At 43.1% G+C, this 16,259-nt stretch overlaps 1 protein-coding gene across 3 annotated transcripts in view; it reads left to right on the forward strand.

The window, feature by feature from the left end:
• LOC139536282 (TOX high mobility group box family member 2-like) overlaps positions 1–16,259 on the forward strand; it is a 189,900-nt gene that overhangs the window by 155,033 nt on the left and 18,608 nt on the right. For 2 of the 3 annotated variants that reach the window (XM_071336679.1, XM_071336681.1), the window contains 2 exons: positions 1,991–2,230; positions 4,953–5,183. In XM_071336679.1, coding sequence (XP_071192780.1) covers positions 1,991–2,230; positions 4,953–5,183 — 471 coding nt within the window. The remainder of the gene's footprint in view (positions 1–1,990; positions 2,231–4,952; positions 5,184–16,259) is intronic. The other variant, XM_071336682.1, reaches the window with a different exon arrangement.

Genomic DNA, 16,259 nt, shown 5'->3' on the forward strand with positions numbered 1-16,259 from the left:
TCTTACATCCTGTAAATATTTTGGGGGTTTTCAAAGCAAAGAGTCTGTTAAACATTATATTACCAGTACATTTTATTCTCAGCTACCTAGTGGGGCCAATTATGATTACAGCGCTGCAGACCCTTCATCTCAGAGGCTCTACTTGTGTTTATCAAGATCTCATATGCTATCCTGTAAATATTTTGGGGGTTTTCAAAGCAAAGAGTCTGTTAAACATTATATTACCAGTACATTTTATTCTCAGCTACCTAGTGGGGCCAATTATGATTACAGCGCTGCCGACCCTTCATCTCAGAGGCTCTACTTGTGTTTATCAAGATCTCATATGCTATCCTGTAAATATTTTGGGGGTTTTCAAAGCAAAGAGTCTGTTAAACATTATATTACCAGTACATTTTATTCTCAGCTACCTAGTGGGGCCAATTATGATTACAGCGCTGCCGACCCTTCATCTCAGAGGCTCTACTTGTGTTTATCAAGATCTCATATGCTATCCTGTAAATATTTTGGGGGTTTTCAAAGCAAAGAGTCTGTTAAACATTATATTACCAGTACATTTTATTCTCAGCTACCTAGTGGGGCCAATTATGATTACAGCGCTGCAGACCCTTCATCTCAGAGGCTCTACTTGTGTTTATCAAGATCTCATATGCTAGGGCCCCTGCAATTAGATCTTTTTAGCACAGCACTAATGTGTAAAGTATTATTTAACTCATGAATGTTTAACAGGGCTTATAAATGCTACTTGATCACTTTCTGATCTGTAAATTGACTAACATTCCCCAGTTATGCTTGCGTTAAGGCCTGCTTTGGTCCGTGTATGTCCTGATAGATGTTGAATGTATTTTATTTTAGATCTGTTAGACTACTAAGGGCGTAACTTCATGAAGACTCTCTTTAATCAGTTGAAAGCATGTATCCTCCTTTAGTGGGTCAACTTCCAAAAATGAACTTGGAAGTGCAGTGTTTTTTCTACTTGAATGACCAACCAGAGTAATTTTAGTCTATAGGCTAATGTTCTATGAGCAGAGCTTGTGCTCTGAACCATCCTGGTAGTGGAAAATCAGAGTAAACGTTGACCCTGTTGCCACCTGGGGGCCCCAAATGATCCTAAGGATGTCGTACCGTGGCAAGACGCCTCCCACCTCACTTTGAACGTGGTTATGTGATTTATTCAGTTGGGTTTGGAACAGATAGTCTTTGATTGCTGATTGTTGGTGTGATTGCTGGTGTGATTGCTGGTGTGATTGTTGGTGTGATTGTTGGTGTGATTGTTGGTGTGATTGCTGGTGTGATTGCTGGTGTGATTGTTGGTGTGATTGTTGGTGTGATTGCTGGTGTGATTGTTGGTGTGATTGCTGGTGTGATTGTTGGTGTGATTGTTGGTGTGATTGCTGGTGTGATTGCTGGTGTGATTGCTGGTGTGATTGTTGGTGTGATTGTTGGTGTGATTGCTGGTGTGATTGCTGGTGTGATTGTTGGTGTGATTGTTGGTGTGATTTTTGGTGTGATTCTTGGTGTGATTGCTGGTGTGATTCTTGGTGTGATTGTTGGTGTGATTGTTGGTGTGATTGTTGGTGTGATTTTTGGTGTGATTGTTGGTGTGATTGTTGGTGTGATTAATGATACTGTATGTTGTTCAAGGTCATTTGCACCGCAGCACTAGACTTGACATTCAACACATCAAATCTTGCCTCAAAGCGCAATCAAGATAAAAATGGCCAGAAAAGTGCAATTTAGTGGAGGAGCTCATGGTGTATGTTTCAATCGTGACTGAGGAGAGTGGGAAAATCAAGATAAGTTGGCTTCCGACCAGTCCTAAGGAGATCAGTGGGACCAGTGAACCCGGGAACGACACACTCACTTTCTTTGATCTCCTACCTACCGTTTTCCCTCCTTAACGCAGGCGCCAAGTTTTTAGGCAAATTGGGAATATACTGTACAATTGATGAAGTTAAAGTAGTAAAGCTGGTCTTCTTCTCTCACCCAGATCCAGGAGATGACTCGCCACGACGGCTCACATTATGACCTCAGCCGTCACAACCCCCATCTGATAAACATGTCACCTAGGATACTGTCCCATCAGCCCATGAGTGCACTGTCCCAACTGAACTCTCAGGTTGGCCGGAGCGCTCTTACCCATGGTTCTCCCTCACCTCCTGGAAGTAAATCAGCCACACCCTCTCCCTCGAGCTCTACACAGGAAGAGGAAATCGATTCACACCATAAGGTACTGATGTGGCAATGCTTCTTTGATTTCGCTGAACCTAGGGAAAGTCAGGGTGTTGCTGTCGTTGGTGTTGGGTGTTGCACGGCTAAAGGAAATTGTCAAATAGTGGTTCATCTATAACTAGATTTTTTTTTCATACAGGATTGTGTTACTTGCTGTCACGTTGTTGAATTTGTGTATGTATGGCAGAATGACAGTGAATTTATGGCAATTATTCAACAAGCTAGTGTATTTCTGAGAGCCTGCGTATCTCCAATCTCATAGGTAATAAAGGACCATCTGGTGTTTTTTTTATATTGGCTTCAAATCCTAGTTCAAACTGAAAGTAATGCAGCTTTTTATTTTCCTTTTTGTTATAATTGTTTTGCTGTCTAAATTATTTCACTTGAAATGTTCCTGTAATGTGGGATTTGCTGAGAATCTGTTATCACCATGTCACCTCCTTAATTGTCACATTAAGAAAGGATCATGGAGAAACAACTTCTTACTCCCTTTCCAGTTATGTTGTGGATCATTTTGTTTAAATTCCCTTGTTGCTTTATATATGTTCACATAACTGGTATTATTGCTGTTCTCTAGGCCCTCTCCATAGCGATTAACAGAAGCTCTGTTCAATTCTTTATATTGCAGCAATGGCAACAGGGATGCATTTGGATGTTTTTGTCTGTATTCGTCTGTAATACGTCTCTATTAGATATGGGAGATAGAACTTGAGGCAACATACTGTAGTTCCAAACCAAATGACTTGAAGCAGCAGTCTTCTATACTGTGTATGTAACGATCTTCGTCTGGAGAAAGAGAGGAGGACCAAAGTGCAGCGTGGTAAGTGTTCATGATGAAACTTTAATAGAACAAACTGAACACTGAAATACAAAACAAAGAATTGAACCAACGAAAACCGAAACAGTTCCGTGTGGAACACACAGACACGGAAGACAACCACCCACGAAACCCAGGTGGAAAAAGGCTACCTAAGTATGATTCTCAATCAGAGACAACTAACGACACCTGCCTCTGATTGAGAATCATATCAGGCCAAACGAAAAAACCAACATAGAAACACAAACATAGATAACCCACCCATCTCACGCCCTGACCATACAAAACAAAGAAATAACAAAAGAACTAAGGTCAGAACGTGACAGTGTACTGTAGTGTTCTAGACCTCTACACACCTATCAATAGATGTGTTTCTCCGCTGTGGGGTAAACAAGTTGAAAAGGACAGGAAAGGAAAGGAAAGGAAAGGAAAGGAAAGGAAAGGACAGGAAAGCTCGAGGGAGTTTATGTGTGCCTCAATCCCTCACAGCTCTTTCATTTGAAACAAGGACAAGGGAATAAATACTCAATAAGTGACATTCATTTAATTTATGTAAATCCATACAACAGAGCATACAGAAATGACTCACCAATCAGGGCTCTCGTTGGATTTGTTTCCATTTACCTGTTGGGATTAGAAAAGAAGAACATGAATGTATAATTGAATCCGGGGGTTTCTATAGTGTTGTTGCATATTTATCAGCCTCTGTACACAAGCACACAGTGATACAACGTTAGACCAGCACATTTTCTGCAACATAATATTTTCTCCACCATACAAGCTCCCCACTGTGCATGACTGTCCATGTATGAATAAAAAACGATTACCATCAGTATATAATTCCATTAGCCTCCAATGTATTCAACATCCACATCAAAGCTAGTAGAAACAGAGGTGATTTTGAATACATTTTGCTCCGTTGCACAAAAGTTGGAATCTATTATCTTAATGAAACTCTTTAAGAAGAATGCCGTCGGGAATGTTAGGTGAGAAATGTACAGTTTTACCTAGTCCGGGAAGAAATATGTTTGTGTTGTTTTGATAAATCATTTTTGACAATGTAAACGACGTATTGCTGAAGAAAAAAAAAAAAGTTTAAGTTGGAATAGATAATGGTAGTGTTATATTAGATTTGAGAGATTGAATCTCAGTTTCTGTTCATAAAGTACAATTCAAAGCAAGAGAGTATTAGTAGTATCATACTGTAAATACATGTTCTACAAGTAAATAGAATGTTCTGTGTTTGATGTGAACAGGTTTAGCTTGTTACATTGAATGTTTCTTTACTGAGAATTCTAAATCAACCCGAGTACTACTGTAAATCGTAGTTTAAGAGGGAAGTTGTTTGCTATTTCTTTTTTCACTGTGGATGTCTCAATTACTTGCAATGGATTTAATCAAACAGTCATTACGATGAAAATGGAGTCTAAATTAGTTTTATTTTGTTTTTCGCAGCAAAAGTTCATAAACATTATTGTCTATTAACTTAGTAAGAAGATAAGAGGTAAGTCATACTTATGCTTACACTGGCCTGGCAACTCATCTCTTGATGTTGGGGATGCAAGCTTGTTTGAGTTGTCTGGTGGGTGTTGACACGGATGAGTTGGCACACTGACCATGTTCATTTGTCTACGTGAGGCAGTGAAACGTTACCAACGGAAGGAGCTGTGCACTGAGGTGTGAAGTGAGAGGAGTGGGGAGCGTCTTGTCACTGTGTTCTGTTGCTCTCCTCAGGTAGTAGAGAGGAGAATGTACATAATGATGTCGAAAGGGAACAGTTGATACTGCGTTTCTTACCCCTGTCATACAGTATAATTCTCTTTGAGTGAGCAGTTGTCTTCTTGTTCAGTCTTCAAACAGAAAGACAGGAGACAAATGCATCGTTTTTTTTATATTCTTCCAGATGACGGGCGAGAAGCGGCCTTCCTCAGAGATGATGAAGCCCAAGACCAAACCGCAGAAGAAGAAGAAGAAAAAGGACCCCAACGAGCCGTCAAAGCCCGTTTCGGCCTACGCCCTCTTCTTCAGGGACACCCAGGCGGCCATCAAGAGCTCCAACCCCAACGCCACCTTCGGGGACGTGTCCAAGATCGTGGCCTCCATGTGGGACAGCCTGGGGGAGGAGGCAAAACAGGTACACACACACACACACCAATACATACACGTCTATACACACACACACTGAACACACACACCCACACACTCCGAAATTAGTGGATAAAGTTTTGCAGCTCTTTATGACATAATTGCATTCCTGATATAATAACATTAACTTTAACGGCATAACACTTTTACAAACATATATATATACAGTCGTGGCCAAAAGTTTTGAGAATGACACAAATATTAATTTTCACAGTCTGCAGCCTCAGTTTGTATGATGGCAATTTGCATATACTCCAGAATGTTATGAAGAGTGATCAGATGAATTGCAATTAATTGCAAAGTTCCTCTTTGCCATGCAAATGAACTGAATCCCCCAAAAACATTTCCACTGCATTTCAGCCCTGCCACAAAAGGACCAGCTGACATCATGTCAGTGATTATCTCGTTAACACAGGCGTGAGTGCTGACGAGGACAAGGCTGGAGATCACTCTGTCATGCTGATTGAGTTCGAATAACAGACTGGAAGCTTCAAAAGGAGGGTGGTGCTTGGAATCATTGTTTTTCCTCTGTCAATCATGGTTACCTGCAAGGAAACACATGCCGTCATCATTTGTGCGTTGCACAAAAAGGGCTTCACAGGCAAGGATATTGCTGCCAGTATGATTGCACCTAAATCAACCATTTATTGGATCATCAAGAACTTCAAGGAGAGCGGTTCAATTGTTGTGAAGAAGGCTTCTGGGCACCCAAGAAAGTCCTGCAAGCGCCAGGACCGTCTCCTAAAGTTGATTCAGCTGCGGGATCAGGGCACCACCAGTACAGAGCTTGCTCAGGAATGGCAGCAGGCAGGTGTGAATGCATCTGCACGCACAGTGAGGCAAAGACTTTTGGAAGATGGCCTGGTGTCAAGAAGGTCAGCAAAGAAGCCACTTCTCTCCAGGAAAAACATCAGGGACAAACTGATATTCTGCAAAAGGTACAGGGATTGGACTGCTGAGGACTGGGGTAAAGTCATTTTCTCTGATGAATCCCCTTTCCAGTTGTTTGGGGCATCCAGAAAAAAGCTTGTCCGGAGAAGACAAGGTGAGCGCTACCATCAGTCCTGTGTCATGTCGACAGTAAAGCATCCTGAGACCATTCAAGTGTGGGGTTGCTTCTCAGCCAAGGGAGTGGGCTCACTCACAATTTTGCCTAAGAACACAGCCATGAATAAAGAACGGTACCAACACATCCTCCGAGAGAAACTTCTCCCAACCATCCAGGAACAGTTTGGTGACGAACAATGCCTTTTCCATTATGGTGGAGCACCTTGCCATAAGGCAAAAGTGATAACTAAGTGGCTCGGGGAACAAAACATCAATATTTTGGGTCCATGGCCAGGAAACTCCCCAGACCGTAATCCCATTTAGAACTTGTGGTCAAATCTCAAGAAGCGGGTGTACAAACAAAAACCCACAAATTCTGACAAACTCCAAGCATTGATTATGCAGGAATGGGCTGCCATCAGTCAGGATGTGGCCCAGAAGTTAATTGACAGCATGCTAGGGAGGATTGCATAGGTCTTGAAAAAGAAGGGTCAACACTGCAAATATTGACTCTTTGCATCAACTTCATGTAATTGTCAATAAAAGCCTTTGACACATGAAATGCTTGTAATTATACTTCAGTATTCCATAGTAACATCTGACAAAAATATCTAAAGACACTGAAGCAGCAAACTTTGTGCAAATTCATATTTGGGTCATTCTCAAAACTTTTGGCCACGACTGTATATATATATATATATATATGATCAGTCAACACAACATAAAGGTACACAACAGAAAGGTACACAACAGAAAGGTACACAACAGAAAGGTACACAACATAAAGGTACACAACAGAAAGGTACACAACAGAAAGGTACACAACAGAAAGGTACACAACATAAAGGTACACAACAGAAAGGTACACAACATGGCCAACCTTCACTTCAAGTGTTTCTTCCAGCCAGAACCATGGAGGCCTACAGTATATTGAAGAAACAGTGTATTTACAATAATCCCAATGTAGCTAAATGTCAGTAAACACAGTCATCTCTAGCCAACACCTCACGCGTCTGTCAGAACATACGCTCCATAGAATCTCCTGTCAATGAGAAGAAATGTTATATTCACACAGTAGTCACAGAAAACAATAGTTAAACCAACAACAAACCTTAGACAATCATATTTGTTCTAGCCATAGAGGGTGAGGCAGAATAAAGGCTCATGTCAAAGAAAATCAATACCTCATTTGTAGTCACAAATAGTAGCACATCCATCAACCTTAAAGTGATAGTTCACTTCAAAATCAAAATGTGTCAGATGTTTCCAGACCTCGTCCATATAGCGGCATCTACGCCATCTACGCTACAGATGGTGTGGATATGGACTGCTCTCATTAATAGATCAATTTTAAGGATGATAACATCTGATGAACTTTGATTTCGGGCTGAACTGTCAACTTAATATCTCATTTATTAGGATCTGTTCATTTCAGCCCATGGGAGGGGTTTGTAGGAGAAATGAATGCTCCTAGATTGTTTCAATGCAGTCTGTTCTTAATGGCATGACAAGCAGTGAAAGGGCATCACGATTGTCATGAAAATGTCCTTATTTGCCTTGATTTGAACTTTGAACTGTGGAACACATACAGGTACAGCAACAGTTTCTTTTCCATGCATTTCATTTTAATATTTAGCACCTTTATTTACCAATAAATGGTGAATACTGTGAAACATTGCACCATACGAATTGCACCATAGATTAAAAGGGTTGGAAACGAATCAACCAAGGACTAGGTACCATATGCAGAGCTCTATCTGCAAAAATATGATTCTGAGACGATTGGCTTTAACGTTCCGAACCCTCATTGGTTTGAATGGTGTCAGCAATGTTTATCTTGTGTTCTTTTTAACTTAGCAACATGCATTGCGGTATTTAGAGTAATACAGTGCATTCGGAAAGTATTCAGACCATTTGACTTTTTCCACATTTTGTTACGTTACAGCCTTATTCTAAAATTTATTAAATTGGTTTTGTTGCTAATTTATTAAAAATACAAAACTGAAATATCACATTTACATAAGTATTCAGACCCTTTACTCAATACTTTGTTGAAGCACCTTTGGCAGCGATTACAACCTCGAGTCTTCTTGGGTATGAGGCTACAAGCTTGGCGCACCTGTATTTGGGGAGTTTCTCCCATTTCTTCTCTACAGATCCTCTCAAGCTCTGTCAGGTTGGATGAGGAGCGTTGCAGAGATGATCGATTGGGTTCAAGTCTGAGCTCTGGCTGGGCCACTCAAGGACATTCAGAGACTTGTCCCGAAGCCACTCCTGCGTTGTCTTGGCTGTGTGCCTAGGGTCGTTGTCCTGTTGGAAGGTGAACCTTCGCCCCAGTCTGAGGTCCTGAGCGCTCTGGAGCAGGTTTCCATCAAGGATCTCACAGTACTAGTCTCCCAGTTCCTGCCGCTGAAAAGCATCCCCACAGCAAGGTGCTTCCACTACCATGCTTCACCATAGGGATGGAGCCAGGTTTCCTCCAGACGTGACGCTTTTCATTCAATCTTAGTTTCATCAGACCAGATAATCTTGTTTCTCATGTAATGTGCCTTTTACAAAGGAGTGGCTTCCATCTGGCCACTCTACCATAAAGGCCTGATTGGTGGAGTGTTGCAGAGATGGTTGTCCTTCTAGAAGGTTCTCCCATCTCCACAGAGAAACTCTAGAGCTCTGTCAAAGTGACCATCGGGTACTTGGTCAGCTTCCTGACCAAGGCCCTTCTCCCCCGACTGCTCAGTTTGGCCGGGCAGCCAGCTCCAGGAAGAGTCTTGGTGGTTCCAAACTTCTCCCATTTAAGAATGATGGAGGCCACTGTGTTCTTGGGTACCTTAAATGCTGCAGGTCCCACTGTTGACAGTGCATGTCAGAGCAAAAACCAAGCCATAAGGTCGAAGGAATTGTCCGTAGAGCCCCAAGACAGGATTGTGTCGAGGCACAGATCCGGGGAAGGGTACCAAAACATTTCTGCTACAGTATATAGACAGGTGTGTGCCTTTCCAAATCATGTCCAATCAATTGAATTTACCACAGGTGGATTCATCTCAAGGATGATCAATGTAAACAGGATGCACCTGAGCTCAATTTTGAGTCGCATACCAAAGGGTCTGAATACTTATGTAAATAAGGTATTTCTGATTTAGATTTTTAATACATTTGCAAACAAAAAAAGGTTTTTGCTTTGTCATTATGGGGTATTTTGTGTAGATTGCTGAAGAAAACATTTTATTTAATCAATTTTAGAATAAGGCTGTAACGTAGCAAAATGTGGAAAATTCAAGGGGCCTGAATACTTTCCGAAGGTAGAGAACATTGAACAGAACAAGGCTAATGTCAATAACAACATTTTGACAAAAATGGCTTTGTGATGCATGGCTTATGTGATGCATGATTTGTGTGATGCATGGCTTATGTGATGCCTGACTTATGTGATGCCTGGCTTATGTGATGCCTGGCTTATGTGATGCCTGGCTTATGCGATGCCTGGCTTATGCGATGCCTGACTTATGTGATGCCTGACTTGTGTGATGCCTGACTTATGTGATGCCTGGCTTATGTGATGCCTGGCTTATGTGATGCCTGACTTATGTGATGCCTGACTTATGTGATGCCTGGCTTATGTGATGCCTGACTTATGTGATGCCTGACTTATGTGATGCATGTCGTGTATGAAGGAACGAGATGTTATTCATGAAGTATATACTCAATGTAGATCTCATTATTACACATCAATTACAATGGCAATGCAAGCGTAGTGTAATTACTGTGGATACTCTTTCCCATAGGGTTACAGCAATGTCAAGTTTAAGAAACCTGGGCCCCATAGCAACAAATGAGATAGTCTGATGATGTCGGTCCAAAACAAGACTGTTATTTTTAGAATATCCATTCGGGCAGGGACCTATTGCGTGTCAAATAAAAGCACCTGTCTCTATGACAAAGTGCATCGCCATCGCACACCGTAAGTGTGTTTTTCCCCAAACCTACTTTATACAGCTGGACATTGGGAGGCTAGGTGTCCTTTTATTTGCAGTTAATTATTGCCTCCTTCACCAGGCCCTCTTCAGCATGAATCTTCATTTTGCTCCTGACACCCTTGAATGCGAATTCTTCATTTCCTGCACTTTTATTTATATCTGTTGCCCTGGTGATTTGATCATGCTGAGAATACTAGATTAGCAATTGCCTCGTCCTTGAATCCGCCTCAAGGACATCTGTTCCTGAGATGTTATTGTTTGCTGTGTTCTTAACCCTCTGGTGTCCTGGCTCTTTCAACATTTTATGTTCAACACTCTGTATTCTTTTTCTGATGTCATTTTATTCTCCAAACAAAGATTACATTGAATGGGATTTGTCCTTCACAGGAGGATTATCTGTAAAAAAAAGAGAAGACTGTTAAAGAGAAACTCTTCCGTTGAAATAATACATTGATATGTTGTCCTATACTTAATTGTACTCAATTGGGCGGTGCTGTCTTGTGTTAAATCACGCTCTTTAGCCCACAACAGCCAAATCAACTGAAGATGATGATACAGATCATCATGATACAAAGTTGATGATTACACATACAGAGATTATGTAAAGGGGAGGAGCTTCTTCCTTTGAGTGACACCATAAATTCTATTAAAAACACTTTTTCATCAGCAACAATATATCAAATAAAATTAGCCACCATATTGGAAGGGCCTTAGAAATGGAGCTATAGACTGCCTATTTCTATACAGACAATTCCTGAATAAATAAAAAACATCTCCCCTTTCAAACTGATGATTGCTGTTTCTTCTAGAGTTTGACTGTTGTCAGTTCTACAGTACTGATGAGGTGTCCTTCTATATCACAGACCCTCTGGAGCCAGCACAACTAGAATGTAAACACATTCCCTTGCCACAGACATATTTGTTTTAACAAATGAATGCCCTCTGTTTCCAATTACCTGTGTTAGAAAACAAGCAATTCCCAATTGAAATGATAAGATAGCAGCACTGAATCTTCTTTAGTATCAGATTTATCAACATCATAAACTATCTTATTCTGTGAGCTCGATTCACGTTTAGTAATTTTGTACTACATGACTTATTGTTCGCCAAGCTGTGCTTGAGCATATTAGAGGCATCTTTTTTCATGTATTTTTATGTTCGTAGCCTCATCGGAAACTTTATTTTCTCATATAGAGTATTTCATCCCCTGAGGTCTCTGCTTTGTGGTCTAAGATCAATCGGTGAATTTGTCTTTGTTATTCCTCAAGGTGAATATGTGTTCCAGCCCCCTCCCAAAAGAAAAAAAAAGTTCTTGTTTTTGTTGTTCAGATTCAGATCAATCCCCAGTTTTACGACTATAAAGGAAAAACAGTTAGAAAGGGGAAAGAAGTGCTTAGCTTTATTTAATTGAGTCTGTTGTGTTGTAGGTGTGCTTCCGTGAAAGGTCAGAAGAGAGACAGAAACACAGGCAAAAGACAAGCTTTTGAGCCAAACCCTCTCTATATCTCTTACTCCCCTTTCTGCATCTCTCTCTTTTTTCTCCGTCTCTCTTTCTTTCTAACTATTTCTTAATCGCTCTACCTCCTTCAATCCCCCTCTTCCTCTCTTTTTCCATCCTATTCTCCTCTCCCTCGCCCCTACCTCCTTCAATTAGCTCTCGCTTTCCCTTTCCCCTCTCCCTGACCCTACCTCCTTTCCCCTCTCTTTTCCCCTCTCCCTCTCTTTCTCCCTCCTCCCATCCTCTCCCTATCTCTCCCTCCATCTATCCCTTCTCTGTCTCTCCCTCTCTTTCTCCCTCCTCCCCCCAACCTCTCCATATCTCTCCCTCTGTCTATCCCTTCTCTGTCTCTCTATCTGTCCCTCCGTCTATCCCTTCTCTGTCTCTCTCTATCTCTCCCTCCATCTATCCCTGCTCTGTCTCTCTCTATCTCTCCCTCCGTCTATCCCTTCTCTGTCTCTCCCTATCTCTCCCTCCGTCTATCCATTCTCTCCCTCTCCTTCTCCCTCCTCCCCAACCTCTCTCTCGCTCTGTCTATCCCTTCTCTGTCTCGCCCTATCTCTCCCTCCGTCTATCCCTTCTCTCCCTCTCCCTCTCCTTTTCCCTCCTCCCCCCAACCTCTCGATCTCTCTCCCTCAGTCTATCCCTTCTCTGTCTCTCCCTTCGTCTATCCCTTCTCTGTCTCTCCCTCTCTCTCCCTCCATCTATCCCTTCTCTGTCTCTCCCTATCTCTCCCTCCGTCTATCCCTTCTCTGTCTCTCCCTCTCCCTCCCTCAGTTTATCCCTTCTCTGTCTCTCCCTTCGTCTATCCCTTCTCTGTCTCTCCATATCTCTCCCTCCGTCTATCCCTTCTCTGTCTCTCCCTATCTCTTCCTCCGTCTATCTCTTCTTTGTCTCTCTCTATCTCTCCCTCTGTCTATCCCTTCTCTGTCTCTCTCTATCTCTCCCTCTGTCTATCCCTTCTATGTCTCTCTCTATCTCTCCCTCCATCTATCCCTTCTCTGTCTCTCTCTATCTCTCCCTCCGTCTATCTCTTCTCTGTCTCTCCCTATCTCTCCCTCCGTCTATCCATTCTCTCCCTCTCCTTCTCCCTCCTCCCCAACCTCTCCCTCGCTCTGTCTATCCCTTCTCTGTCTCGCCCTATCTCTCCCTCCGTCTATCCCTTCTCTCCCTCTCCCTCTCCTTTTCCCTCCTCCCCCAACCTCTCGATCTCTCTCCCTCAGTCTATCCCTTCTCTGTCTCTCCCTTCGTCTATCCCTTCTCTGTCTCTCCCTCTCTCTCCCTCCATCTATCCCTTCTCTGTCTCTCCCTCTCTCTCCCTTTGTCTATGCATTCTCTGTCTCTCCCTATCTCTCCCTCTGTCTATCCCTTCTCTGTCTCTCCCTTCATCTATCCCTTCTCTGTCTCTCCCTCTCCCTCCCTCAGTCTATCCCTTCTCTGTCTCTCCCTTCGTCTATCCCTTGTCTGTCTCTCCCTATCTCTTCCTCCGTCTATCTCTTCTTTGTCTCTCCCTAACTCTCCCTCCGTCTATCTCTTCTCTGTCCATCCCTATCTCTCCCTCCGTCTATCCATTCTCTGTCTCTCCCTATCTCTCCCTCCGTCTATCTCTTCTCTGTCTCTCCCTCCGTCTATCCCTTCTCTGTCTCTCCCTCTGTCTATCCCTTCTCTGTCTCTCCCTATCTCTCCCTCCGTCTATCCCTTCTCTGTCTCTCCCTCTGTCTATCCCTGCTCTGTCTCTCCCTATCTCTTCCTCCGTCTATCACTTATCTGTCTCTCCCTTCGTCTATCCCTTCTCTGTCTCTCCCTATCTCTTCCTCCATCTATCTATTCTCTGTCTCTCCCTATCTCTCCCTCCGTCTATCCCTTCTCTGTCTCTCCCTATCTCTTCCTCCGTCTATCTCTTCTCTGTCTCTCCCTAACTCTCCCTCCGTCTATCTATTCTCTGTCTCTCCCTATCTCTTCCTCCCTCTCGTCTATCCCTTCTCTGTCTCTCCCCCTCCGCTATCCCTTCTCTGTCTCCCCTCCTCTCCGTCTATCTCTTCTCTGTCTCTCCCTAACTCTCCCTCCGTCTATCTCTTCTCTGTCTCTCCCTCTCTCTCCCTTCGTCTATCCCTTCTCTGTCTCTCCCTTCGTCTATCCCTTCTCTGTCTCTCCCTATCTCTCCCTCCATCTATCCCTTCTCTGTCTCTCCCTATCTCTTCCTCCGTCTATCTCTTCTCTGTCTCTCCCTAACTCTCCCTCCGTCTATCTATTCTCTGTCTCTCCCTATCTCTCCCTCCGTCTATCCCTTCTCTGTCTCTCCCTATCTCTTCCTCCGTCTATCTCTTCTCTGTCTCTCCCTAACTCTCCCTCCGTCTATCTCTTCTCTGTCTCTCCCTCTCTCTCCCTTCGTCTATCCCTTCTCTGTCTCTCCCTTCGTCTATCCCTTCTCTGTCTCTCCCTATCTCTCCCTCCATCTATCCCTTCTCTGTCTCTCCCTATCTCTTCCTCCGTCTATCTCTTCTCTGTCTCTCCCTAACTCTCCCTCTGTCTATCTCTTCTCTGTCTCTCCCTATCTCTCCCTCTGTCTATCCCTTCTCTGTCTCTCCCTATCTCTCCCTCTGTCTATCCCTTCTCTGTCTCTCCCTATCTCTCCCTCCGTCTAGCTCTTCTCTGTCTCTCCCTATCTCTCCCTCCGTCTAGCTCTTCTCTGTCTCTCCCTATCTCTCCCTCCGTCTATCCCTTCTCTGTCTCTCTCTCCATCTTCTTTGTGGGGGAGATGGGGGAGATTGTGGGGGTAATCACTCAGTTGGTGTCGGCAAGGGTTCAGGAGTTATTGTCTCCTATAATTAACTGGTTATCAAACAAGAAGATTTCATTAAGGTACAATTACCAGCTAATTCTTGCGGGACACCCCCCCGTGTCAGGATTACGACCGTGGCATATGCTCCCTTGAAGCTTTGTTATTTCTAATTCATCCCGACCTGCAGCCTCTGACGGCTTCAATCGCTAATGAATGCACTCACTTTGGAATAATTAGAGAATCCTTAGGCATGGTAATTTATTTAAAAGTATCCGTTGTCGGACGAATCATTAGCTGTGTTAAATGAATTTGAAATGAAAGCTGCTGGGTGTACTTAGGGGTGCGTTAAATAGGCAGCGCCGGCTCTATCATTATTTAAGGGCTGAGGAGCTAAGGTTGCAACTTCCAACCCAGAAATATCATCACAGTCTGTTCAATTTTTTTGTTCTAGGATTAAGATATATGTCCAGATGTTTTTGTATATATTAACAGACTTCGATATGAATATACAGTGAGGGAAAAAAGTATTTGATCCCCTGCTGATTTTGTACGTTTGCCCACTGACAAAGAAATTATCAGTCTATAATTTTAATGGTAGGTTTATTTGAACAGTGAGAGACAGAATAACAACAAAAATATCCAGAAAAATGCATGTCAAAAATGTTATAAATTGATTTGCATTTTAATGAGGGAAATAAGTATTTGACCCCTTCTCAATCAAAAAAGATTTCTGGCTCCCAGGTGTCTTTCATACAGGTAACGAACGGAGATTAGGAGCACACTCTTAAAGGGAGTGCTCCTAATCTCAGTTTCTTACCTGTATAAAAGATACCTGTCCACAGAAGCAATCAATCAATCAGATTCCAAACTCTCCACCATGGCCAAGACCAAAGAGCTCTCCAAGGATGTCAGGGACAAGATTGTAGACCTACACAAGGCTGGAATGGGCTACAAGACCATCGCCAAGCAGCTTGGTGAGAAGGTGACAACAGTTTCTGTGATTATTCGCAAATGGAAGAAACACAAAAGAACTGTCAATCTCCCTCAGCCTGGGGCTCCATGCAAGATCTCACCTCGTGGAGTTGCAATGATCATGAGAACGGTGAGGAATCAGCCCAGAACTACACAGGAGGATCTTGTCAATGATCTCAAGGCAGCTGGGACCATAGTCATCAAGAAAACAATTGGTAACACACTATGCCGTGAAGGACTGAAATCCTGCAGCGCCCGCAAGGTCCCCCTGCTCAAGAAAGCACATATACATGCCCGTCTGAAGTTTGCCAATGAACATCTGAATGATTCAGAGGACAACTGGGTAAACGTGTTGTGGTCAGATGAGACCAAAATGGAGTTCTTTGGCATCAACCCAACTTGCCGTGTTTGGAGGAGGAGGAATGCTGCCTATGACCCCAAGAAACCATCCCCACCGTCAAACATGGAGGTGGAAACATTATGCTTTGGGGGTGTTTTTCTGCTAAAGGGACAGGACAACTTCACCGCATCAAAGGGACGATGGACGGGGCCATGTACCGTCAAATCTTGGGTGAAAACCTATTGAAAATGGGTCGTGGATGGGTATTCCAGCATGACAATGACCCAAAACACACGGCCAAGGCAACAAAGGAGTGGCTCAAGAAGAAGCACATTAAGGTCCTGGAGTGGCCTAGCCAGTCTCCAGACCTTAATCCCATAGAAAATCTGTGGAGGGAGCTGAAGGTTCGAGTTGCCAAACGTCAGCCTCGAAACCTTAATGACTTGAAGAAG

Source organism: Salvelinus alpinus, chromosome 12 (genome assembly GCF_045679555.1).
Source record: "Salvelinus alpinus chromosome 12, SLU_Salpinus.1, whole genome shotgun sequence".
Taxonomy (NCBI): Eukaryota; Metazoa; Chordata; class Actinopteri; order Salmoniformes; family Salmonidae; genus Salvelinus; species Salvelinus alpinus.